The 24,436-nt window shown below is 39.5% G+C and overlaps 1 protein-coding gene across 2 annotated transcripts; it reads left to right on the forward strand.

Annotated features, from left to right (window-relative positions):
• The first annotated feature begins 8,104 nt into the window (after positions 1–8,104).
• Positions 8,105–24,181, forward strand: CA2 (carbonic anhydrase 2). 2 transcript variants are annotated; one of them, XM_032316427.1, is made up of 7 exons: positions 8,342–8,630; positions 9,756–9,953; positions 17,767–17,885; positions 18,384–18,476; positions 19,573–19,635; positions 21,699–21,854; positions 23,367–24,181. In XM_032316427.1, exons 1-7 carry the CDS (start codon positions 8,597–8,599, stop codon positions 23,484–23,486), a joined length of 783 nt encoding a protein of 260 aa, XP_032172318.1. In that variant the 5' UTR covers positions 8,342–8,596; the 3' UTR covers positions 23,487–24,181. The 2 variants fall into 2 exon arrangements, with proteins under 2 accessions (XP_032172319.1, XP_032172318.1); XM_032316428.1 differs by lacking the exon at positions 17,767–17,885 and having other exon boundaries at positions 8,105–8,630.
• The last annotated feature ends 255 nt before the right edge of the window (positions 24,182–24,436 follow it).

Here is a 24,436-nt window from a genome sequence, read left to right on the forward strand (position 1 = left end):
GTGGGAAAACCATAGCATTCATTCTGCTTTACTGACTTTCAAATGTTGGCAGGATAGAGGCCCTTAGAGTGCTGCATGAAGTGGAAAATCTATCCTAATTGTAAATGCAGAAAGTCTCCTGCCATGAAATTAATTTGGGTCTTGTCTGGGCATGTCAGGAAGTCAGCATCCTGAATAAGGTGTGTTAGTTAACTTGGGAGAAGAGTTTATCCATTTGGGGGGGGTGACTTAAGTCCAATTATACAAAAGGAAATAAAGCAAGCATAAAATCAAGGATCAAGGGAATGAATGACTGGAGAGCTGATGAACTACTTTAGATTCAAAGGTGTTTAATGGCAGCCACCTGACAACTTGACCAGGTAGATAATCACAGGTAATCAGCAGGAGCAAGAGCGAGTCTAACTATGCAGTCCCAGGGGACCAAGTGTGCTGCAGAGGCATAAAACCCAGTGATTTAAAAGCTAATTTTAGCCCGGTGAGAATCAACTCTGTGCAGTAAACAGAGAATCAGATTCTCCCTTGTAGTTAAATCATTTCCAGGTAGAGAAGGCTGGAAACTTAGAGAAAACATTTAGGCCATTAAAAGCACATATTCTCTGTTTCAACATGTCCATAAGTTTCTATCACACTCACTCAACTCTTTTGAAATTTGGATGGTTCCAAACACATTTGTTCAAGGGAAGCCATTCCCCTAAGGACACTTGACTCCCATGAAAGTATATTACAAATGGAAGTGTTTGAAAATACTACGCAACTCTGGCTTGCAAAATTCACACTTCTGCTCCTCTGTGTGACCGGTTTAATGGAGGACCTAAGGCATTCACTGGAGACCCCAACCAGTGGGCCCGGCAAGGGTAGGAAGATGATACAAGCCAAGCAGAGTAGACGTAAGTCAGAGTCCAGCCAGGGGGCAGAACTGAGAACTAAGTGGGAAAAGGGGCAGGCAGGAGGTTAGCAATAAGGAGCCTGCTGCTCAGGGAACATAGAGGGGCCTGCTTCTTGCACCAGGAGCCACTCTTGGGAGTAATGATATTTTTACATTCTATCTGTAATGTAGGCATCATGCGTGTGTACGTGTGTGTACATGTGTGTGAGATGAACATGGGTGTGGGGAGGTTTGAGTTTTTAAGAACTTTACCTGTCTTGTTATGCTATGGAGGCCACCCACACTAACACAGTATCTGGAACCTTGTCACTGCTCAAAAAGTATTTGTTGATAGAGGAAGGAATGGGCAGATGGATGGGCGGATGGAGGGAGGCATGAGGCAATAAGAATCTTAAAGGACCAAGTGTCAATTTAAGATCATGAGTTCATGGGACCTCTGCTCTCCTCCTGGGAATGGCAGAGACCCGCATCTCAAAGAGTTCTTGAAGGAATGCAGGAGTTTCTTTGTTGTAACCCAGGCTTCTCCATAAAGAGAGTAATGACGGGACAAGAGAAGCAGTTTCTCATCACATATATTCAAAACTGATCATTTGAAAATTTAAATTTTTAAAAATGAACTTAATGTAGAAGAGACATGTTTTAAGAGATATAAAAGGAGATCCTCTACCCGGATATTTATCTTCTTTACCACTCATGTTCTAATGGGCGAGTCGAAGACCTAGGTTGGCAATGAGCCTGTGGCACTGGCCTCTGGTGATACTGATAGGCATGATTCATACTAGTGCTGGAACTTTTATGAGTTTGCCTTCATTTTCTCACTAGTGACTTCAGTTCCCCATTTCATTCAGCTTTGTGTGAAGATGCTCAAGGTTATTGTACATACATCTGGGTGGCTCAGTGGGTTAAGCCGCTGCCTTTGGCTCAGGTCATGATCCCAGGGTCCTGGGCTTGAGCCCCACATCGGGCTCTCTGCTCAGTGGGGAGCCTGCTTCCTCCTCTCTCTCTGCCTGCCTCTCTGCCTACTTGTGATCTCTGTCTGTCAAATAAATAAATAAAATCTTTAAAAAAAAATTCAATAAACATTTTCAACTAACATATTCTGCCCCACCTTAATCAGTGGATGTTCAACTCAGGTAAATTTCCTGCCCTATACAAACAACACAGACCTATACACTTAAACACATGTACTGATGTACTTGTAATTACTTCCCAGAACTTACTTCATAATAAAGTTGAGAATTCTTTGAGAAAAATGCTTACTCACACAGTGAATTTACCAGAAACCAGACTCAGGGTCTTTTTTGGTTGTTAATTGTGGTTGGGGGTAGGTGGTATATTGTGGCTCAACTTATAATTTCATATGTACATTTCTGGCTGCCTATTCTAAATATTTTTTAATTTAAAGTTATTTTCAGATATTTCATCAGAGAAGGTCTCATTTCTTCCTTCTGGTTTGGTTTCTCTAAAAACGATCCTGTTGTCAAGATTGCGAGGTGTACTAAGCCTCTTGTCCTTAGCAGCTTAATTGGTATGAAACATTGATTAGGCCCTCAGAGGGGTAGAGGAGTTTCAGAGGAATTATGAAATAACCACAAGGAACAAAGAACAAACTTTGCAACTTGCTAAAAGGGCAGCACTTTTAGCTGGGAAAAAAAATAACATTCAGTATCTAATATATCATTTTACAAGTATATGCAAGTGACTAAAAGGAACCCTCTTTTTGAAAGGATTTCATGCTTTTCAATAGTGTGTCCAGTTAGAAAGAAAAGTAAGTCAAGGAACTACCAAGAAACATCAAGGGGAAGAAAAAAATAGAAAAGAGCAATGTCTAAACATTACTGGAAAGAAATTGTACTAAACATGGCTGTGACCACAGAAGGGAAGGGCTTATCAGGCATGACCACAGTACCCAGCACACTGGGCACGAAATATATGTTCAATAGCGATATCGGTGCCATTCAAAAGAGGGAGAAGATAGTCGAACCAAGGGTTCAGGCAACCTACAAAACAAGGCTCTGGGTCACCTGGGCCTCTAGGCCAGCAATGGACTCCATACTCCTTTTGTTTGTTTGTTTGTTTTTAAAGATCTTATTTATTTACTTGAGAGAGACGGAGTGAGTGAGCTTGGGCAGGGAGAAGGGCAGAAGGAGTGGGAGAAGGAGAAGCAGGCTCCCTGCTGAGCAGGACTCAGGACTCTGGGATCATGACCTGAGCTGAAAGCAGATGCTTAACCCGCTGAGCCACCCAGGCACCCCTCCATACTCCCTTTGGATGATGCAGGCCACTAAGACATAGTTTGAGGGAAGGAATCCCCAATTTTTATAATCTAAAAATAGATTATACACACACTATTATATACATTAAAGCAAAGGAGACACTTTTAGAGGGTGAAAAAATAATTATAAATATTAGTGCGTACATTTTCCTCCTGCCAGGGAGTGGCCTCTTATGTGCACCCCTGGGGTTGATGCATTGCACCGTGGAGATAGATGCTTTGGAACCTTCCGCTGACAAGATCAGGTTATACAGTCTCTGGCCAGCTGTCAACTTTCTTCTGTTCTAAGGTTCCACACGGAGCTGGGCCACTGTTTCATCCACTGTCTCACCAAAGGGGGGATTAGCTGAGGAAGGAGGTAGAGGAGGATAACTTGGGGAGGGAAAGTATGTTTTGCCTCTAGTTTATGACACTTGTGACTCCTGATGCTTGCCCTTGGTCAGGAGGAAAAACTTACTTGTAATGCCTATAATTCCCCTTGCATGGAAAATGTTCGATTGTTCTTGTTTCTAAAGGGAAGTAAAAAAATTCCACATACACCATGGCAATGTATAAGCAGAAGAGAAATTCAAACATGTGACAAAGCTACTATTAACAAAATCAAGCGATCACGATTTTGGTAGGAAAGCCATCGTTGGAAATAGGCTGAGGCAAAGCGGAGAAACAATGATCTTAAGGTACAGGGGTGGGATTTTTTTTTTCTGTCTAGTCTAACCACCCCAGCCCCCCCCCCCAAAAAAATCAGTGAGGGCATACTATGGGCAAAGCACGATCCCAGGGCTCCTGTTTTGCTGGACACAAATATAACTCTTTTTAAAAACTGTCCACAAAAGCCTAACGTTGTAGAAACTCTTAAGGCAGGGTTTCATGATCTTGGTCCCATCAACATTTTAGATGGATTAATTCTTTGTTATAAAGGGCTGTTCTGTGCAGTGTAAGATGTTTAGCAGCATTCCTGAATGCCAGCTTGCACACCCCTAGTCGTGACAATCCAAATTGTCTGAATTGTCTGTGGGGCAAAACTTCCCCCCATGATGCATGAGAGCATCATGAGAACCAATGCTCTAAGATGAGATAGACTTTTATTCTTATTAAACTGAATATTTCTTGGTGCTGCATGTGGTAGCTATCCTGGACCATAAAATATTTAAAATGCAGAATTTATATTTTTTTCCTGTAATTGTCCCACTGAATATTTCCATTCTAGTTCCAGTTGAAACTGAAACTTGGTAGCAATGTTTGAATTCCCCAATGACTCTTAAAACCTAAATGAATTTAATTACTTATAGGAAAGTTTAAATGCTACTAGTTGTCATAAAAAAAAATAACAAAGACACATTGAAGAACCAAATTTTTTGTCTGAAAAGCAGTTTACTAAGAAAAGTGAATTTATCTGTTCATTAGGAACAGAGTTAATGTTATTTCCTGCCACTTTAATGGTTAGAAGGCGTTTGGTAGGAAACCCTAAAAATGAGCAGCAGGTTGAGATAACTTTTCCGTTTTACAGAGCAGTGTTGCAGACAAAATCCTAAGGCATTTTTAGTATAAGGGCAAGAGAAGGAGACTTTACACACTCCTTAAAGTCACGTAGCCTGCCCTCAGTGAGGCTCATCGCTAAGAGCTCCAACTTCTAAGTAGGACCACTTGGTTACACACCTGGCCCATCACTTCCTAGTGGTCACCTGGGGTAAACTGACTTATATCTATGCACCAGCATCCCTGGCTATAATGTAGGCCCATGTGAGACATTTAGAACTGTGCTTGAAGCATAATCACTTTTCAGTAAGTGCTTTTTTTTTTTTAAGAGTAGGAACTCCGAAAATCAAGAAGCAAATGTGATTTTTTTTTTCATGTAAGCTAGAGAAACAGAAAAGCCAATCTATTATTTTACAATGGAAAGTACTAAATAATAATTATGTTATTTATTCAATTTTTTAAAAAAACCATAAGTGGTATCTTCCAGATATTAGTTCTTATCATAATGATCCACAGCTTTAATTTCCCACCTAGTTTACAAATAAGGAAGTGAAGTTCAGAGAGATTACCTAGCTTGCCTAAGTGATGCAAGTGAGTGTTGAACTAGAATCTGAACTCAGGTCTGTCTTCTTGCAAAGTTGATCCCCATCACAAAATTCTACGTCTCTGCTGCAGGAACAAGAATCCTAATAGAGCAGCTAGTAGCGTACCAGGCATCAGACTTAATTTACATGACAAAATCACACAAATTAGTCCATTTAACATTTCAACAGCCCAAGGTACCTTTTTTGTACATTTCAGCTGTTGAAACTGAGTCTCAGAGAGCTTCCGAAATAAATCATCCCAGGTTATACAGAAGAGAAGTCCTAGAAGTTGAATCCAAACTCACAAAAGCTTAGCCCTTAGCAACTATGTGATATTCCCTCCCATCCCACTGCAGAAGAATGTCCAGAAACTCAGAGGCTGAGAGAGGAAAGCCAGAGGCTGGATTAAAGTGGCTTTATATGTCAAGAATTGGAGTCTGGATCATTTTGTGAAAGGTCATTGTCAGATGATCAAAAACAAGGAGGTGGGGGAATAGCAAGGAGCATTCTGGGAACTTCTGCCAATTTCCTCATCTATAGAATGAAGAATTGGGCCACATATATCTCTCAACTCCCTTTTCTTATGAAACGCTATATTGTTGCAGTTTGTATCATTCCCTTTCTTACAGCTTCCTGGTGGCTTCCCTATGTAATTAACTGGTATCAAACCCTTCCTGGTATCACAGTCTCAAGCCTTTGCTGCCTGCCGCCCCTGCTCTCTCATTTTGGCCTATACCTACTTGTCTCTTTTTCATTCACAACGCTCCCGGCACAAACTCTTCTGTTCCAGAAATGTCCTCAGTCAGGGCCTTTACACTTACTGTTTCCTTTGCCTGAAATGTCTTTCCCTAGATCTTTCCTGAAATGACACCTCACTACAGTTTCCATAACCACCGACTGCATCTAAAGGAATATCCCCCCCCCCCATAATTTTCTACCTCATTCCCGTTTTATTTTCTTTGTAGTAATCACCACTGTTGGAAGTTCACTTTTTGTTGCTTTTTAATTTATTGTATACTAATCCCATCCATCTCCATGTTCCATGAAGCCAAGGATCCTGTTGATCTTGTTCATGGCTGTACCCCCTGGGCTGATGCCTGGCACTTTATAGTACTTAATAGATTTGTTGAATGAATGAATGGAGAGATGACTAAAGTTTTTACACCTTACGTCGTACCTAAAAACATTAGGCATGTAATTGGAGCTCAAAAATGTGTAATAGTAATAATGATAACCAATGTTCATCAAGCTCTAATTATTGGCACTGTACTAAATCTGAATCTTTGCAAGACCATGCAATTTGTCCAAGGTCAGAAGACTACTGATTTAGCCCAGATTCAAAGGTAAGTCTAATTTCAGCACAATGTTATTCGTTAAGTGATTGATTTATGTAAAGAGAAACTAAGGTTACCTCCATTTGGATTAGTGACTACGATAATTTCAAAGAGAATTCTTGGGTAGTTACCACTTGTGTCCTGGGCCTCCTGCTTTGCAGAAATTGACAAAGCAAGGATGCCAGCCTGTCTAATAGCCTGGGTACCATCACAGAACCTTTAGAACTCACTTTACTCAACTCTCAACTCTTGGTACTTGTTAATTTTACATCACCAGGGCCTAGAGAAGAGGCTCATAGCAACTGCAAGGCCCTCTCCTTTTGAGTTAAATAAATATCCTAAAATTGTGCAAAGAATCAGGATTATTTCACTGAACCCCATGAGAGTCCATGTAGTTAGAGAGCCATAAATAAAAAGGTTTTCGTAACTACTAACTACATTTTGTGATGGTCCTAGAAACCAAAATAGTTCATTCTAAGTCTTGCCTAAAAATTCACTGTGATATCAACAAAGAGAACTCCCTGCAAAACCAGAGGTATACACTTTTCTAGATTCTTAGATTCTAGATTCTTAGATAAATCTGAACATGAATCATATTTGTTTCTCTCAAAGATCACAGAGATCCACAAGACAGAAAATCTTCCTCCCTTTTTGTGGCAAATTCCTTTGAAGGAAATGAATTCTGCCCTCCCCCCCAACAGTCCTGACTTATCTATTAGGTATAGTAAGGACAGTGCTTCAAGCCCACAACCCTTTTAGATGGCAATACAAATTTTTTCTTTTTAAGTCAGACCATTAAAAAAGAAATCAAAGAAAATGTTGAAATACATAATGTTAAAATATTAATCTTCATTTCAATATAACCATAAATATATGTGTATAGGTATAGGAAGAAGGGGACCCATTTTGCCTCAAAAAATCCCCTCTCTCTCTCTCTTTTTAATTATTTCTTACGTATTTCAGATGCCAAGTTCCTTTTTCAGCTAGGGAAAGTTCCCACCTCTTCGCAAGAAATGCTTGCTTTTACCTAATTTCTCTGAGAAAAGAAATTTGTTTTAGAAGTTTTGGGGGACAAGTTTTAAATTAATATGTATTCAGCGAGGAAGTCTCTCCCCCAAAGTTAATTTTTTAAAGAGAAGGAGGAAAGTGGGAGGAGATAAGCCCTTCTTCATACTCGACGCTGACAGCCCTGACGGCATCAAGGAAATGCAATCTCCCCTGCTCGCCTCCGTGGACGAAGGGCAGAAGAGACTCTCGCTCCTCTTGCTCGCTTTATTCCACGGCCGTCCAGAAGGGGGCGCGTGGCTTTCGGTACGCAAAGCTGCTCGCTCCCCAGAGCCTCAAGGACCGTATCCCTATTTGCCCCAAGGTCATAGCTCCTAACCTAGCTTGCCAGTCCCCGCCCGGGGACACCCGGCAGTAAACCCTCGGGGCTGGAGACCCCGGCGCCGGTGGGGTCTAGGGGGTGGGGCGGGAGGGCTCTGAGGCCGGGGATGCGATCACAATGCGGACGACGGATGAAAAGAACCAGGGGCCCGGGTCCCGAGCAGTCAGCACGGCCGCCAGACTCCGCACCCAGGAGGGGGATGGGGTGCTCCTAGACGCTTGCCAGCCCCAGTCCCATCCAGGAGCCCGGGAACCGCCGCCGCCGCCGCCACCACGCGCGCCCAGAGCTTGGAGCCTCGTTGCCAGCCCAGGGACCCGGGGCCCGGGCCGCGGGCCGAGGGGAGCCGGGGGGCAGGAGAGGAGGTCCTGAGCCCGGCAGAGCGCCCGCCGAGAGGGCGTTCTCCCCGCCCCCGGTGCCTCGCCCGCCTGACCCGCCCCAAGCACTGGGAGATCACCTCCGCCCGTCACCTCCTCCTCCCCTCATCCAGGTCCACCCGGGGCTCCCTCCCCCGGGCCGCCCCCGAAACGCGAAGTTGGCGGGAGCCTATAAAAGCCGGTGACGGCGCGACCCGCGGACACACGGTGCAGGCGCCCGAGGAGCAGCCGCCTCTAGAACGGCGCCAACTCCTGCCCTGCCTCGACCAGCCGCACGACCATGGCCCATCACTGGGGATACGGCAAGCACAACGGTGAGTGCAGCAGGAGGGCGGCGCGGCGGCGGCGGCGCCCGGGGCCCCAGTGTCGGCCCCGGCCCGGGCCCCGGCCCCGCAGCGCCCGCACCTGCTGTTTACCGCGGCTAGTCGGAGCACCCGAGGCAAGGTGTGCCCCCGAGCCTGCCCCGCCCGCTGCTCCCTGTCGCTGGGATGCCCCCGTTGCCGCAGCCCCCGGGGTCACTGTCGAGGAATCCCCGCGTCCAGCGGTGGCGCGTAGGGCGGGAGGGAGGAGGAGCACAGCCTCAGCCTCGGGACTGGAGGACAGCTGCCCTCGGGTCCCGAGCGGAGACTATCCTAACCAGACCTAGGAGGAAGCGAGGAAGGGTTGTAACGGGAAAATTTTAGTTGTTGATTGCAGAAAAATTAGGGGACTCTCCCTTCCCCCTACACACTTCATTCTCAGCACCACCTGTGGCTAAGGCGCTCAGCACATACTGTCCCGGGGCGTTTTCATGGGCTGGTTTGAATCCATCGCGGTGATTCCTGAGTTTACCCATCATCTCTCATCTCTTAATGTTAGGGGGTCACCAGGAACCCGGGTTTATCATGGCTACTGATCTGGGTTCTCCAAAGCCAACCGACGCAAAATAAAGATGCGTCTGGCGCCCCTTGCGCATCTGGGGGTGGCGTGGGGCTTCCCTGATCTTTACAAGAGAGGTGCCCGGGTCTGAGCAGTGACTCGGCCTTTACATTTAGTAGGAGGACTCCAGGGAGAAATCCCAACCGGCTCCAAGGTCTTAAATGAGCTTGAATATCCTAAATGCTAACCACAAGCCCTGCTGCGGTAGTGTCTGCCCAATTTCAGTTGCGAATTCAGTAAAATGAGGGTAAAAATAGGTAATATTTATATGGCACTCTGTTTGTTCGATGACCTTTCGTGTATTGATTCCAGTTCTCACAACTTCTCCGATGCCGATGTTATGACCCCATAATACAAATGATGAAACTGAGGCACACATTGTTTTCCCAGAGGTATTCAGCTAAATGGGGCCACCAAAATTGCAACAGATCATATTGGCTCCAGAATTATTGCCCCTTTCTAGGGCTCTGGTTGTGCCCTTCCCCACACTGGGGGATTCACACATCTCTTCTGACTGCTAGGACCCGAGCACTGGCATAAGGAGTTCCCCATTGCCAAGGGACAGCGCCAGTCCCCTGTTGACATCGACACCAAAGCAGCCATTCATGACCCTGCCCTGAAGGCTTTGTCTCCTTCCTATGAGCAAGCGGTTTCTCGCAGGATCATCAACAACGGTCACTCTTTCAACGTGGAATTCGATGACTCCCAGGACAAAGCAGGTCAGTGTTTAAAAAATAACACGAGCCTTTTACCCAGTACTTTCCCAGCTTAATGAGAGGAATCAGGAGCAGTGGCTTAATACTACAGTTTGTCTCAGTACTCAAAGATGCCACTTTGCTAATCTTTGTTAGGTCCCAGGCTCTGAGAAGTAGGCCAATTACTTTGAAGTGGCCCAGGGCTGTTGCTCCTCTGTACAACTCCTGGTTTCTATGTAGGGCACCGAATAACGGTGATCTGCTTGTGACAAGTCACAGAAGGCAAGGTCGCTGCGATGTGAAGATCAGCAAGGAGGAGATTTGCAAAAACTGAAATTTTTAAGATTCTTTCTAAAATATTTGCCTTCCAGAATGGATCCTATCCAATAAAAAGTACCTCTTTAGTGCTCTCTTCAAGGCAGCAGACAGGGGAGTGATGAAAACCTCACTATTTAAAATAGTGAAAATTTTTTGAAACATTGTATTTATGGGTCCAAATGTGCTAAGAGGAGGCAGTATTTTTTGGTATCCACCCAGAAATTCATTCCAAAAATGAAGATGTTTTAGAGTGGGTGGGCCTTGGCCCACCTGGCCCATTGCTGACAAAACCAATTACTGTAATTTATCTGTAGCGGGGCTGTTTACAGGATGCCCATTGAATGCTTTTTTCTTATTTAGAAACAGGAGAACAATCCCATTCAGACATGGTAGCAGCTTTCTTTGCCCACTGGTTGGTTTAATTGCCAGTGCCCTATTTTCCTGAGTGCTTTCCTCTGAAGGTCGTTGCAAACACATGATGAGCGGTGATGGTATGGGAGCAGGGAAAGCATGAGGCAAAAAGAAAGCACAGAGAAACAGGGATGCATTCAATAATGCTGTCAAAATTTTGGAGTAACGACGGATAGTACTAATATATAAGTGTGATTATAATTGCCATAGCCTAGTTGACCATTCTTTTTTGGTAGCTCTCTTATATATTCTGTCCAATTTGGAAAAAATCCCTTCTCCCCCTGCTTCAAACACTTTTTTGACACTTGGATTTCTGAAATAGTGATTCTGGAAGACAACTTGACGGAGGGTGATGTGGAGATCATCTGAGAAATGTCTTCAACCTACCTGTGCCCTGGGTGCACCTCCCCCCAGTACACACACAAGCACACACACACATTCTGGCATAGTATAATGAGTAATTAGACTTTGATTATTAGGTTTAATAGAGGATGTTTCCTGAAGACATTCCTTCAATCATTCTGCTACACTGCCTTCCCAAATAAGCCTCCCACTCCAAAGAAACAATGCTCAAATGATTAGGCTAAATATGAGGGAAACACATTTCTTCCCTTCCTGTTAAAAATATTGTATACTTTGATTATAATAGGACAAGACCGTAGGTCTTGGTGGTATTATACATACAGAAAGGATGCTATAAAAGTTCATGTTTAGTTATTCAAAGACCAAAAAAAGTGAGCTATTTTAGTCTGTACCTATCAACTTCTACAAAAAGAGATGCAATGAATGTATGTTTCAGTGTTATCAGTGAGATCATCGTTTTCAATGAGAGTCAAGTCTACCAGTATATACCTCCTTTGGTGCAACATAGACATTGGATACTTTTTTTGGAGCAATGAGGAAACAAATGTCTAACAAATAGAACCAGATGAGATAATTCCCTGTATTCCTTACAAATCTGGTCATGAAGTAATTGCTCCAGTAGTATATTATTACTGGAAAATGGATTTCAGCATTTAGAATAGCAACTATGAGCATGGAATGGGGTCGGATAGCCATGGGCTCAAGTTCCATCTCTGCCACTAACCAGCTCAGTGGCCCTGGGAACAACAGCAACTTAATCTCTTTAATTTTTAGTTTCCTTAACGGTAAAATTGGAGTAAGAATAGTTTCTACCACGGAGGAAGTATTAAATGGGACAGTAGATATGAAGCACCTAGCCCAGCACTTGGCACGTAATAATTCCACAGTAAGTGACCATTGCTGTTTCCATGTCTTCATACCATTTGACTGCTTTTATTAGGCAATTGTTGTAGGGATTGCACCTGTGATAAGATTTCTGAAGAAAGTTTCTAATGAGCTGTAAGATTACCTGCCATCACTTAATGGGATTTAAACATTTTATCTTTATATGTTCCTGGACATCCCATTTATCATATTAAAGTATATACTTATTTTATATGAGATGTTATATAGTTACATATTTTAGCATGGATATGTCAAGTCCTGATGGATTTCTACACAAGCAGTACGGATTAGAGCTAGGCACACATTTCTAAGTACTTCTCCTGGTGAGTAACACATATATTATTAAAGCCATGTTTAGATTGTGGAGAAAGTGTTTCCAATGGGGTCTCAAACCTATGTCTTTAGAGACACATGTGTTCTTCACTCAGTTCTTATAAAAAAGCCAACCACCACCACAAGAAAACCCTTCCTAACGCCAATTGAATGCAAGATCAGCTAGGTACCATGAAGGCAGGATTGAGGCCTGGTCTCTTTCTTGTATCCCTTGAACTCATGCTGGGCAAGCCTCAGGTGGAAAGGCAGAGAAATAACAGATGCTGACCATGACTTTGGCAAGTCCAAGAAGGACATATGTTGTTCCATTCCAAGGAAAAATGGAAACATGAAAGAGACTTAGGAGTCATCCTGTGTAAGTCAGGAAAGACTTTACAGGGTGAATAAAACTTGTGGTGAGGCTTGAAGGATTTTGGTGTCTTGGAGGAGACTCCAGGCCAGGAAAAGTAGGAAAGACCCTGCGATTTGAAATTGTGCAGTATTTACTCTGACAGATGAGGAAGAGTTAATGTTAGAATGACCTGCTCTCCTTTATGTATGAAAGATCCCTTTGTAACTTTGCCCAAACCTCTTCAACATTGTCAGTTGTTCTGGTTAAACAAGGAAGCGTTTCCCCCCCGCTCCCCCAGGATGCAGACTATATTAAAATGTTGGCATTAAGGAAAAACACATCTATAGAATAAAACGAACAATCATACCATGCCGGGAAACGCCCTTTTGACTTTTTTTTTTTTTTAAAGAATCCTAGACCCTCAAGTTAGAACAAATGATGGAGGTATTCCATTCAAATTCACTTAGACATGAGGAAACAGAATGCTAAGGAATTTAAATGCCCATCACTTAGAAATAGAAGTTGAATAAGAATCTTTGAATGATAACCAGAGTTAATATTTAATGTGTACATATCATGGTTTTAAAAATTGATATGCTTTTCTATACACTGAAGTCTAAAAATAATTTCTTCATTTTGGTCACTCGATATTTTAGGTCGACAACTTAACATCTTTTTTTGTTAGGAGTCATTTTTATGGCATTAACATTTTTAGATATCTTTTATGTCTTGTTTTCTACATTGATAGTGCTTCAGTTCATTTTAATTGATTTATTTTTATTTTTAGTGTGGTTTCAGCCTTCTAGAATTTCTCATAGATTTAAGTTTTCAAATACATCCTAAATATTATCTTAGACTTGAACTTAAGTGCTAAATTATCAGGAAATGAGCTGGTTGTGTTTATTAGTATATTTGAGCTTGAGATAATTCTTTTTAAGTGTGGAGTTAATAAAAAAAATTGCGGGGTTAATAGGCTTTAACTGGAAGCCCTCATCAATCTTCTAAATTCTTTTAAAAATAAACCACCTTTAATAAATGAAAAGTTGCTAATCCTGTTAGGCTTTCAAAAAAATTATTAAAAAATAACTCTCTCTGCTTGAGCTCTTTTATTACTAGCTTTATCTGGGAGAAAAAAGTACTAGTCAAATTATTAACTTCTGCTAACTCATTAAGTTTTAGGGAAGAGTTTAAAACTCTCCTGCTTTATTACAATATTAGATGCAAATATTGAAAAACCAATGCCTGAAATTATTGAGCCAGTCTATATACAACTCTCATATCATTTCTGTTCTGCAGAAATGGAAATATTTTTATCTGTTTATATTATTTCAAGAAAAAAGGAAGGAAACAGTTTACCTATGCTCATTTGAAGCAGATCACTGTCTATATGACATAATAGAGCTTCATACATGAGTCTTGCTTGATTTTCAAGGACTTGCTTTTGAAACTTTAAAAATTATCTTTCCATGAATAATTTTAAGTTAAAAGGAAGCATATTAGCAACAAGTGAAAGGGTTTGTTGTGCATACTGTTAATGTTATAAGCAGAAACCTAAGTATTTATAAAACTGACCAAAGCATTCTAAGTTCTGTATTTAATTATGTTCATGTCAAAAGAGTTTCTTTTTTTATACTCTTCTATGATTTCCATATACCTGTAACTAAAAATTTCTGTTCTGTTGATTTTTAATTGTTGTTTACCGTAGTGAAAGCGACAGCTAAATATCTCACTATTTAAAAGAAATGGATTGTCGACATCTTGTCCTCATTTATTTTCTTGATTTTAGTATGTCAACCCTAGGATTATTGGCTACTGCTAAAAAAACAAAACAGCAATGTATGATTTAATAATTTTAAAAGTATTCATAAAAGAAGATTGTTTACCTGCTGGGAAATGCCGCAGTTTTAGTAGACTTAGTCCTTTACTTCATTAATAAGAAATCCCTCAAATTTGAATTTTAAACTAAAGATTATTGAAAATGATCTGTATATCTGTATATTGGATTTAAGAGAGACTATCAATATTCATTAAGATCTTTAGTTGGTTATTTGGATACATCTTACGTTAAGTAATAATAAAGTGGGAAGAAAAAATTTTAAAATGTTAATTTTTCAGTTTTTAATATGCATAGATCATCTTATTACTGGAGTGATGTCTTAATTTTCACAAATAACAGAATTTACATAACTTCCCTAAGTAATACGTATAGGAAGACAGATTATAATATAATTAGTGCTTATTTTCTGTGTTATGTATGCAGTATGTATAACTGACGGGAGATCATCAAAATTAAAAATAGCTGGTGTTGAGATTTGGATTTAAATTAAGTTTGGGGAATCTTGAAAAAGATATCCTGGTAGAAAACCCCATTTATATCTCTCCCATCCCTGTGGAACACATTTCTATGATACAATAAATTATTGACTCTTCAGGGCCCCCACCAGCAGGGCTGGATTTTAAAGAGGAAAAACAGAGTCTGCAGTTTCTATTACCTTTTCAAATTACTTTTGCATCAGAAAAACAGACTTCATTTTAAACTGGAACAGTTTAGAAATGGCAAGTAGCAATCCAAATAAGTAAATAAGTAAGTAGATCTGGAAAAAGTGCAAACTCCATATCTCTCAACCAAATATCTTTTTCATTTCGCAAATATACACACACACACACACACATATATATATATATATATATATATATATATATATATATATATATATATATATGCTACCTTTATTGGGGTTTGTGGTGATTTATTATTATAAAGATGTTTTCAGGGGGACTTCATTGACAAAACTCCATGCTAAGAATTTGCTGAGAAATAACTAACTAGCTGAAGAAGACAAGAAATGCTTCTTTTTGTAGCAATTAAATTTTAAGAATTTAATAATCTCTCCTAGGTATGATGGGCTTCTAATCTACATAGCAACATAGTTTTATTTTAACAAAAGCTAAAGCAGGTGTCTGGTAATAATAGATTAGCACTGAGTAAGCTTAATCATTGAACCTAGAGCATTCTTTTTTAATTAACAAAGCTTATTTAAGAAAAGCTCAAATACATTCTTGCCTAATTCTAAATATTCTCTGAAATAAATAAATTAGGCTGGAATCTTAAGGTCTTCAAGAGAGTGAATAAGAATAAGAAATAGCCAGTAAGCTTTATTATTTTTAAAATTTAAGATTCTGATATGATTCTTTGTAAGGGAAAGGAGATTCATTTAAAATGATAAGTTACACTGGTTACTCAATATGGTTTTATTTCATTTATTTTGCCACTTGATAGAATTAATGATCTTAGGATATCTGCTTTTTAGGATCAGCCAGTTAGTAGCTTTAAAGTAATGATAAAGGAATTGTTTCAGTACCAATTATTTCATAAATATATATTTTGTTTTTAGGTTATATCATTATGAAAAATGGGAATTTTCTCACTTTTGAAGAAGCCTAGGGGAGGAGGCAGATAAGGCTAAATCTTTCCTTACAAGATTATTAGATTAAAAAAATTTTTTATAATAATTTGTTTTTAAGGTTCAAAAGATGTGATTTTATCAGAATATACCCAAATCGATGTTTCTTAGAAGATCTATAATATAACACCACTTCTGATTGGTTCTTTTTCTTTTTTTTAATTCCTTCTTTTTTTCTCCTGGTGTATTGTAAGGCAGAGCTGGCAAGGAGAGATTGTATCAAGAGCTGTAGGAAAGGCCTAAATGTCTTCCAGCCAGGTCTATTTTTTCCTTTGGGTAAATGAATGGATGTTGCTACTGTTTATGTGTATTTGGGTGAAGTTAAGCAAATTTGATTGTACAGACTTTGTTGCTTTGTTTTGCAAAGCCAAAGTAAGTTTGGGGTCACTGTTTTATAGATTTATAACCCAAAGCTATTAAAATATACTTATAAAAACAGATGGTAGAACTAAACTAATTGTTAAAGCTTTTAAATATATTGGTAAAATTTCATTAATACATATAACTTAAAAAAAAGATTATGGAGAGGATGGGGAAACTGATTTCATACTATATTAATTCTCTGTAACACACAAATCATTAATTATCTGCAAACAGACTGTGGCCTAAGAAGATGACATCTAGTCACATTCTTACATCTTGTGTTCTTCTCTAACAAAGTTATATTAATACCAGAACAGTGGAATCGTTAGACCGTCATTAAAGTTAGAATTTTAAGGTTTTGGAGACAATAGAGTACTGCATATGTTAGATGATCAACAAACTCTTAGTGAAGTAATAAACAATTGAATGTATTACACTTTACAGATGAGGACATTAAAGGTCAGAAATGTTCAATAAAAAATTTTAATGGGAGGGGCATGTGGGTGGCTCAGTCAGTTAGTAAACTGACTTTCGGTTCCAGCTCAGATCATGATCTCAGGGTCCTGGGATCAAGTCAGTGGCTTGAGATTCTCTCTGCCTCTACCCTTCCCCCCAACTCATGCACCCACTCTCTCTTTCTAAATCAATCTCAAAAAAAATTTTTTTTAATGTACCAAGCTAGTTAATACCAGTGACAATCCAAATTCTGGAGAATTTGGAAGGCCAGGGCAAGGAGAATTGGATATTCTACTAAGATCAAAAGAATGCTTATGGTTTCACAAATTCTGGAGGGTAAGAACTGGCCTCGGAGGTTAGTGAAGCAGGTAGTAGGACAGCCACTGGGCCATGTAGAGCAGGGGTTCCCACGCTGGTCAGTGTGGGCCACAGACCCGCACTGGCAAGCAGCTGCACGGGCACTTCCTCCGTGATTCACAGAGGACTTAATAATTCCACCTAAAATTTCCTCTTTCTCAACCAGCACCTCTGACTCCTAACCAAATCCAGAAGAGAAGTATCACTGTGCTCAGAAACCAGACGGGAAAAACACCCATCCTTCAAGCCAACACGAGTGAGGAGAGAAGCCAGCTGAAATGATTTTGTTCAGCACTATAGACTAAACTTGAGTCTGGACTTAATTTTCCCAGAGCGAAAATGTTGCTACAGGCATAAATTTAGACCTACAAAACAGGGTTAAATTAGACTGTAATATTTAATACTGTGTGTGTTTCATGTGCATATGTATGTGTATGTGTGTATACACATGATTGTGTGTATGTATATACATTCATATACATATAAACACACACATATGCACATATATAATATACATATACATATATTTTATATATATATATATTTTAAATTTTAGTGCTGAAAGGAGGACCCCTCACTGGCACTTACAGATTGATTCAGTTTCACTTTCACTGGGGTTCATCTGATGGGCAAGGTTCTGAGCACACTGTGGATAAAAAGAAATATGCTGCAGAGGTAAGAGACGCTTTTTTGCTTTCCAGGGAAAGATGTAAATTGATATTCAGCTTTAATTTCAAAACCTTAATTTTGTAAATTCGACTCAATCTAAATGAACTTTTTTTTTTTTACAAAGGAACTTCATATTTGCTTCTTATAACTTTTATTTGTGATATTACAATGAATGCTGCAAAACATTCTCTACTACTTCCAAGGACATCAAAAAATAAAATAAATTCAAATTGGAGGATCCCGTTTTAATATATATCTAGAAATAAGCTTTGTGTCTTCCCACAAGAACATGTAACTCTTTGTCTTGAAGTTGATGAAGTCATTTGCTGTTATGCCAAATTCTAAATAATTAGAATTAAAATGAAAGAAAAGTTTATTTTTTAAGTTATCCACATGTTTACTTTTTTTAGTAACCTTTAGCTATGAGGAAAAAGATCACTGGATGAAACCTGTAGGATTTATTATGTGTCTCATTCATTGTGGTTTTGTCTCCCACTGCTTTAGCTTCACTTGGTTCACTGGAACACCAAATATGGGGATTTTGGAAAAGCTGTGCAGCAACCTGATGGACTGGCTGTTTTGGGTATTTTTTTGCAGGTTAGTTGATGGTCCAGTTCTTTTTTTCCCTTTTTTTTTTATTTTTTTATTTTTTTTTATTTTAGAAAGATTAAGCAAACAGAACATTCAGAGTAAACAGGACATCCTCCAAAGAGCCTCGGAAATGCCTTTGGCTCCAAAATATTTTCAGGCACCTGTTTCCCCCCCGCAACCCCCCGCCTCCCCCCTCCCCAGTAGCTAGTAGCAGTGGAGAAACAATCTGAGAAGTATTCATGAGGTGCTATTTATATTAAATGTGAAGGGTGTATACATGGGAAATGTGAAAGGAAAAAGAGGTATACTTCAGGTGACTACCGGTTTTTGTTTTAAAATTTGTCCCTAACTAGATAGTACTGTTTCATGATAGTCTGCTAAAGTAAGATCAGGTTTTGGAGGGCTCAAGGGCAGTGACCCAATATTGGAGAATTTCAGGCAACAGTGGGACTTACAGGTTGAGCTGCCCTCCAGACAGTTATAAAGCAAGTGGAGATAGGTTTAGGTTGGAGATTCATGGAGCCTGACATCATATGTCAAGGTGGGAGCTACACATGAGTATGAAATCATCCAAGAAAAGCCTGAAGAGGGAGATGGTAAAGCTGCTGAGCATGCAGTCCCAAGAAACTGCAAAATGTAAGACATTTAAGGCAGTGGAAAGATGCTAATGAAATGGCTAAAAAGGAATACAAGAGTCAAGGGAAACTGCCGAAGTTGGAGGGCAGAGGGAAAGCCAAAGGAGGAGAGAATTTCAAAAAGGAGAGAAGTCAATAGTATAAAATCCTGCATAACGAAGGTAAGCACTGAACAGTGTTCTTTGTTTTGGCAGTTGGAGGTCAGTTAGAGGTCACTGGTGATTTTTAGGGGGTAGATTCAGGAGAACTATGGGGTGGGGTGGGGGGACAGAACTCAGAGGGAAGTCGTCCGTGAAAGTGGGGAAGTTCGTGGTGTCCGTGTAGTCAGAGTAAGATGGTTGAGTGGCACGTAGCAAGTGGGAGACTTTGGTGCACTACTTGGAAAAATTTTATGGTAGAGCTGCTCAAATCAACACTGATGTAGTACCAACAAGATTCCAGTACCTTCTATGTCGTGTCTTTCATAGATTGGTGATGCCAGACCAGGCCTACAAAAAGTCCTCGATGCCCTGGATTCCATAAAGACAAAGGTACAGTTGAATTTTTTGCCACCTCAATAGAGTACTTTCATATATATATATATATATATATATCCCATCGGCTTTAGGAAACTTTTTGAATCAAAATGAATAGTCTTGGTTTGACATGTGGTGTTTCAATAAGGAGTTAACAGAGGTGAGCCTGTAGAATAACCCATCCCATGTTTGAATTCTCTCTACGGCAGAACCACGTTTAGGTCATTGAACATCTGCTACGTACGATCACCAGGGACAGCTCTGGCTTTATAAAGCTTATCCTCAAACTGAAGCCACATTTATCTTCTGAAAGGCTCCCTTATTACTCCTAGCTGACCTCTTTGGATTATGTGGAATAAACCTGATTTAAAACGCTTATTTAAAAAGATATATGTATCTTCTTGTTCATTGCAGCATTTTTTACAATAGCCAAGATCCAGAAATAGTCTAACTGTCCAAACTGGATGACTGGATAAAGAAATGGGCTATATATAATATAACTATTTATGTAACTTATTATATATATAAAATATAATAATATATAATAATATTATAATATTGTTATATAATTATATATTATATACAGTATAATATGTAATAATATTATGATATAATAATATATATAATTATATGTAATATATTATATATATACAATAGAATATTGTCCAGTCATCAAAAAAGAAGGAAATCTTGCCATTGATTACAATGTTGGTGGACCTTAAGGCCATTATGCTAAGTGACATAAGTCAGACAGAAAAAGACAAATACCATATGATCTCACTTATATGTGGAATCTAAAAAACAGACAACAAAAACAAAAACACAAAAAAGTGAGCTCTAGATACAGAAAACAGATTGGTGGTTATCAGAGGTGGGGGGAGGTAAGTGAAGGGGGTCAAAGGGTACAAAGTTCCAGTTAAGAAATAAGTAACTCGGGCACCTTGGTGGTTCAGTCAGTTAAGCTTCTACCTTCAGCTCAGATCATGATCCTGGAGTCCTGGGATCAAGTCCCACGGTGGTTCCCCACCCTGCGGGGAGTTTGCTTCACTCTTTAACCCTCTTGTGCTTCACTCTTTAACTCTCTTGTGCTTTCTCCCTCTCACTCTCTTTAAATAAATAAATAAAAACTTTTAAAATAATAATAAATAAATAAGTCATGGGGGATATAATGTACAGCATGGTGACTATTAATAATATTGCACTGCATATTAGAAAGTTGCTAAGAGTAGACTTTTTTTTTAAGACCAGATTTTCGAAGTTCTCATCATAAGAGAAAAAAATTATTAGTAACTGGGCTGTAACTTAGTAACAGACTGTTACATGTTAACAAGTAGACTTATTGTGGTGATCATTTTACAATATACATAAATATCAAATCATTATGTTGGGCACCTTGAAGGTAATATAATATTATGTGTTAATTATACCCAGTAAAACAAAACAAAACAAAGTAAAAAACACGGTCCTTCTTTCTTTTGACCCCTTTCTCTAAGAACATTTTACTTACCCTCAGGCTAGTTATCTTTAGTGCCCTTTAACTATTCCCATACAGCAATTTTCTCTCTTTGTAACAACCTTGTCACTCTACTTGTAGCTCTCTGCCTTGTACATCTAATGCTTTGAAAGTGTAGTGTCCAGAAAGGAAAGGGGTTCCTTAGTCCTGATCTGGTGATCAGATAGAATAGGAAGACAATTACCTCCTTATCAAAGATACTATATTTTTGTACTGAGGCCTAAAATTGCATTATTTCAGTGGCAGCAGTTTTGTTGTAAGTGCTGGATGTGATCAGTTAATAAGAGTGGAAATTATAAGGGATGATTTGAGAGGACAAGATGAGAATTGGACATGAGAAAATTAGAGAGTCAGGCTCTCTTGCCCATATCTGCTCATCTCTATTTCCAAGTCAAATATCCCTCTTAATTTCTTTTTTACTTTGTTTTCTGGTCAACATGGGACCTCTTAAAAAAAAAAAAAAAAAGTTTTGGCAACCAGAGGGGAATATCTGTTTCCTAATCTCCTGCCTTCCTCCCGCTCTGATCTTGTGGCATTTGTAACCGGTATGTTTGCCTTGTTCCAGGGTAAGAGTGCGGACTTCACCAACTTTGACCCTCGTGGCCTCCTTCCTGGAAGTCTGGACTACTGGACCTACCCAGGCTCACTGACCACTCCTCCCCTTCTGGAATGCGTGACCTGGATCGTGCTCAAGGAGCCCATCAGCGTTAGCAGCGAGCAGGTCGGTTTTTTCAAGTGAGATCGAGCCCTTCGTCCAGGCAGAGGAGCGTGGCTTTTGGATTCGGACAGACCTGGGGTTGAATCCTCCTGCTCCTGCTTCTAGATGTGGAACTAGTGTCCATAACAGTGCTTAGCAGATAAACAGCATTCAAGAAGTATTTGCTGGGATTAGCCATAACTTTAGGGCAGCTTGTTTGCTCTCTACAACTGGATAATCGTGAGGGTTAAGTGAGAAAGGTGTCTGTCACCTAATAAATTCCTTTATATAAGCTACAAGGAAATCAAGGCCCAGGACCATGAGATTTCACATTCAAGGTTCCATAGATATCAATGGTAACTCACAAGTAACAGCTCACTCACATGAGAGCTTACCCAGTTTTATTTCTTTTTTTTTTTTTCAATTTATTTTATTTTATTTTATTTTTTTATTTTTTTAAATTTATTTTTATTTTTTATAAACATATAATGTATTTTTATCCCCAGGGGTACAGGTCTGTGAATCGCCAGGTTTACACACTTCACAGCACTCAGCATAGCACATACCCTCCCCAATGTCCATAACCCCACAACCCTCTCCCAACCCCCCGCCCCCCAGCAACCCTCAGTTTGTTTTGTGAGATTAAGAGTCACTTATGGTTTGTCTCCTTCCCAATCCCATCTTGTTTCATTTATTCTTCTCCTACCCCCTTAACCCCCCCCCCCGCCATGTTACATCTCCACTTCCTCATTATTTCTATCAGAATACATTTCTGAATTCTGACAAAAGGAAAAGCCATCCCTTGGAGAAAATTATCTATCAAAACTCACTCCAAGTTGCTCTAAAGCCCAGACCACAGATTCTTACCTTTCCCATACAATATAGTTTATGAGGTTCAAATTATTAATGCAGCTTCTGGGTCACCAATAGTCCCATAGACTGTCTCTATTCCCCCCCCCCCCCCCCCCCCCGCAGTTGAAATGTAGAAAACGGACAGTCCTCTGTAAGGTCCACAAGAACTTGGATCCTGGATAATTTAACTAATATTAAATTCATTTATGTGTTTCTGTACATTAAAGCAGAGATGCACACCAATCACTTATCTCCTGGGGCTTTTGGATCCTGGACCACTTTCTCCAATAGTACAGATGCTATAGTTTATCTTCCTGGGGCAGAAAGCAAAACTCTATAATTTGGATCTAGAATTTTTATTATTATTTTACATCTCAGAAATGTTTTATAGACTTTTGATGATTGATTTTAAAATTAAGAGGGGATAAAATAAGCCCACTGAAAATTTCCTTCTAAACGACACCAACAATCTTGTGTGTATTTTCCAGAAATTGACTTGTCACTAAAAGCATACATATATAATGTTTATGTGATTGTATATTTATTGGGAACCAAAGTGGACTTTGAATTTTGATACATACAAAGTATAGTGACTATTGGTGAATATGGGAGAATAAGCACATAAGTGAATACTATTGGGAAACTTGTATTTTAAAATCTTTTCTCTTGTATTTTGCCTTTTAGATGATGAGATTTCGTAAGCTTAATTTCAATAAGGAGGGCGAGCCTGAAGAACTGATGGTGGACAATTGGCGCCCAGCTCAGCCACTGCACAGCAGACAGATTAATGCGTCCTTCAAATAAGATGGCCCCAGAGCCCACATCCAGATAGTGGATATTCGGGATATTAGCTAAGCACAGATCTACCTTGGTGAATCGGACCTTGGCTGCTTTGCGTCTGGTTTTCTAGATCCTTATCTCTCACCTGTTGTCCTCATTAGTAAAATGTGAAGAACTTGACCAGTTGTCGTGCTTGACCGAATTGCTGTGACTGGTGCTTTGGTTCTGGTAATAGCCTTTCTGTAGGAGAGAATATAATATAAGGAATAAGAGAACAAAGCATCTTGACTTTGTTCGTAGCACATGGGGTGATGAGCACAGACAATTGTTCACAAAAATGCTAACTTTAAAACATAGGAAAGTAGAATGATTGAGTGCAAATCCATTCCATGAGATAAATTGAGCTGTGTAATGTAAATCAGGTGAAATAGTCATGATTCTATGTAATGTAAATCAGATGAAATAAATGTTTATGATTCCGAGATACTATATTCAAGAAAAAAATTTTAAATTCTTATATATTTGTAGCAATGTTATCTGGAAAATGAATTATGTTGTAATTTAGTGACTTTTGAATTACAGAGATGTAAATGAAGTATTATCTGTAAAATTGTTAAAATTATAGTTGTAATACAGAGTATATTTCCATTCAAATAATATATCATAACTTAATAAATATTGTATTTTAGATATATTCTCTAATAAAATTTGGACTTCTATTTGGGCTTATTTTATTCTATGCTGGGTATTGGGTAATAATGGAAGAGCAAAATGTGTTCTTTTATAACTCCTATTAATACATTATTAACAATAAGCCATCATAATTGGGTACTCACAATTGTAGGAGTTTCCATAAAAGGAAAAACCCTGAAGGTCATGTACTAATTGCCAAGAGCTGTTTTAAGTGCTTTCTGAGCACTCATTCACGTGACCTTCATGAGAACCCTACAAGAATGAATCCTGCAAGAGAGAGA

Source organism: Mustela erminea, chromosome 16, assembly GCF_009829155.1.
Source record: "Mustela erminea isolate mMusErm1 chromosome 16, mMusErm1.Pri, whole genome shotgun sequence".
NCBI lineage: Eukaryota > Metazoa > Chordata > Mammalia > Carnivora > Mustelidae > Mustela > Mustela erminea.

Coding starts and splice junctions, on each gene's coding strand:
- CA2 (XM_032316427.1), top strand. CDS start 8,597: ATGGCCCATCACTGGGGATACGGCAAGCACAACG. Junction 8,631..9,755: donor GGGATACGGCAAGCACAACG/GTGAGTGCAGCA, acceptor TCTGACTGCTAG/GACCCGAGCACTGGCATAAG. Junction 9,954..17,766: donor TGACTCCCAGGACAAAGCAG/GTCAGTGTTTAA, acceptor TTTAAATTTTAG/TGCTGAAAGGAGGACCCCTC.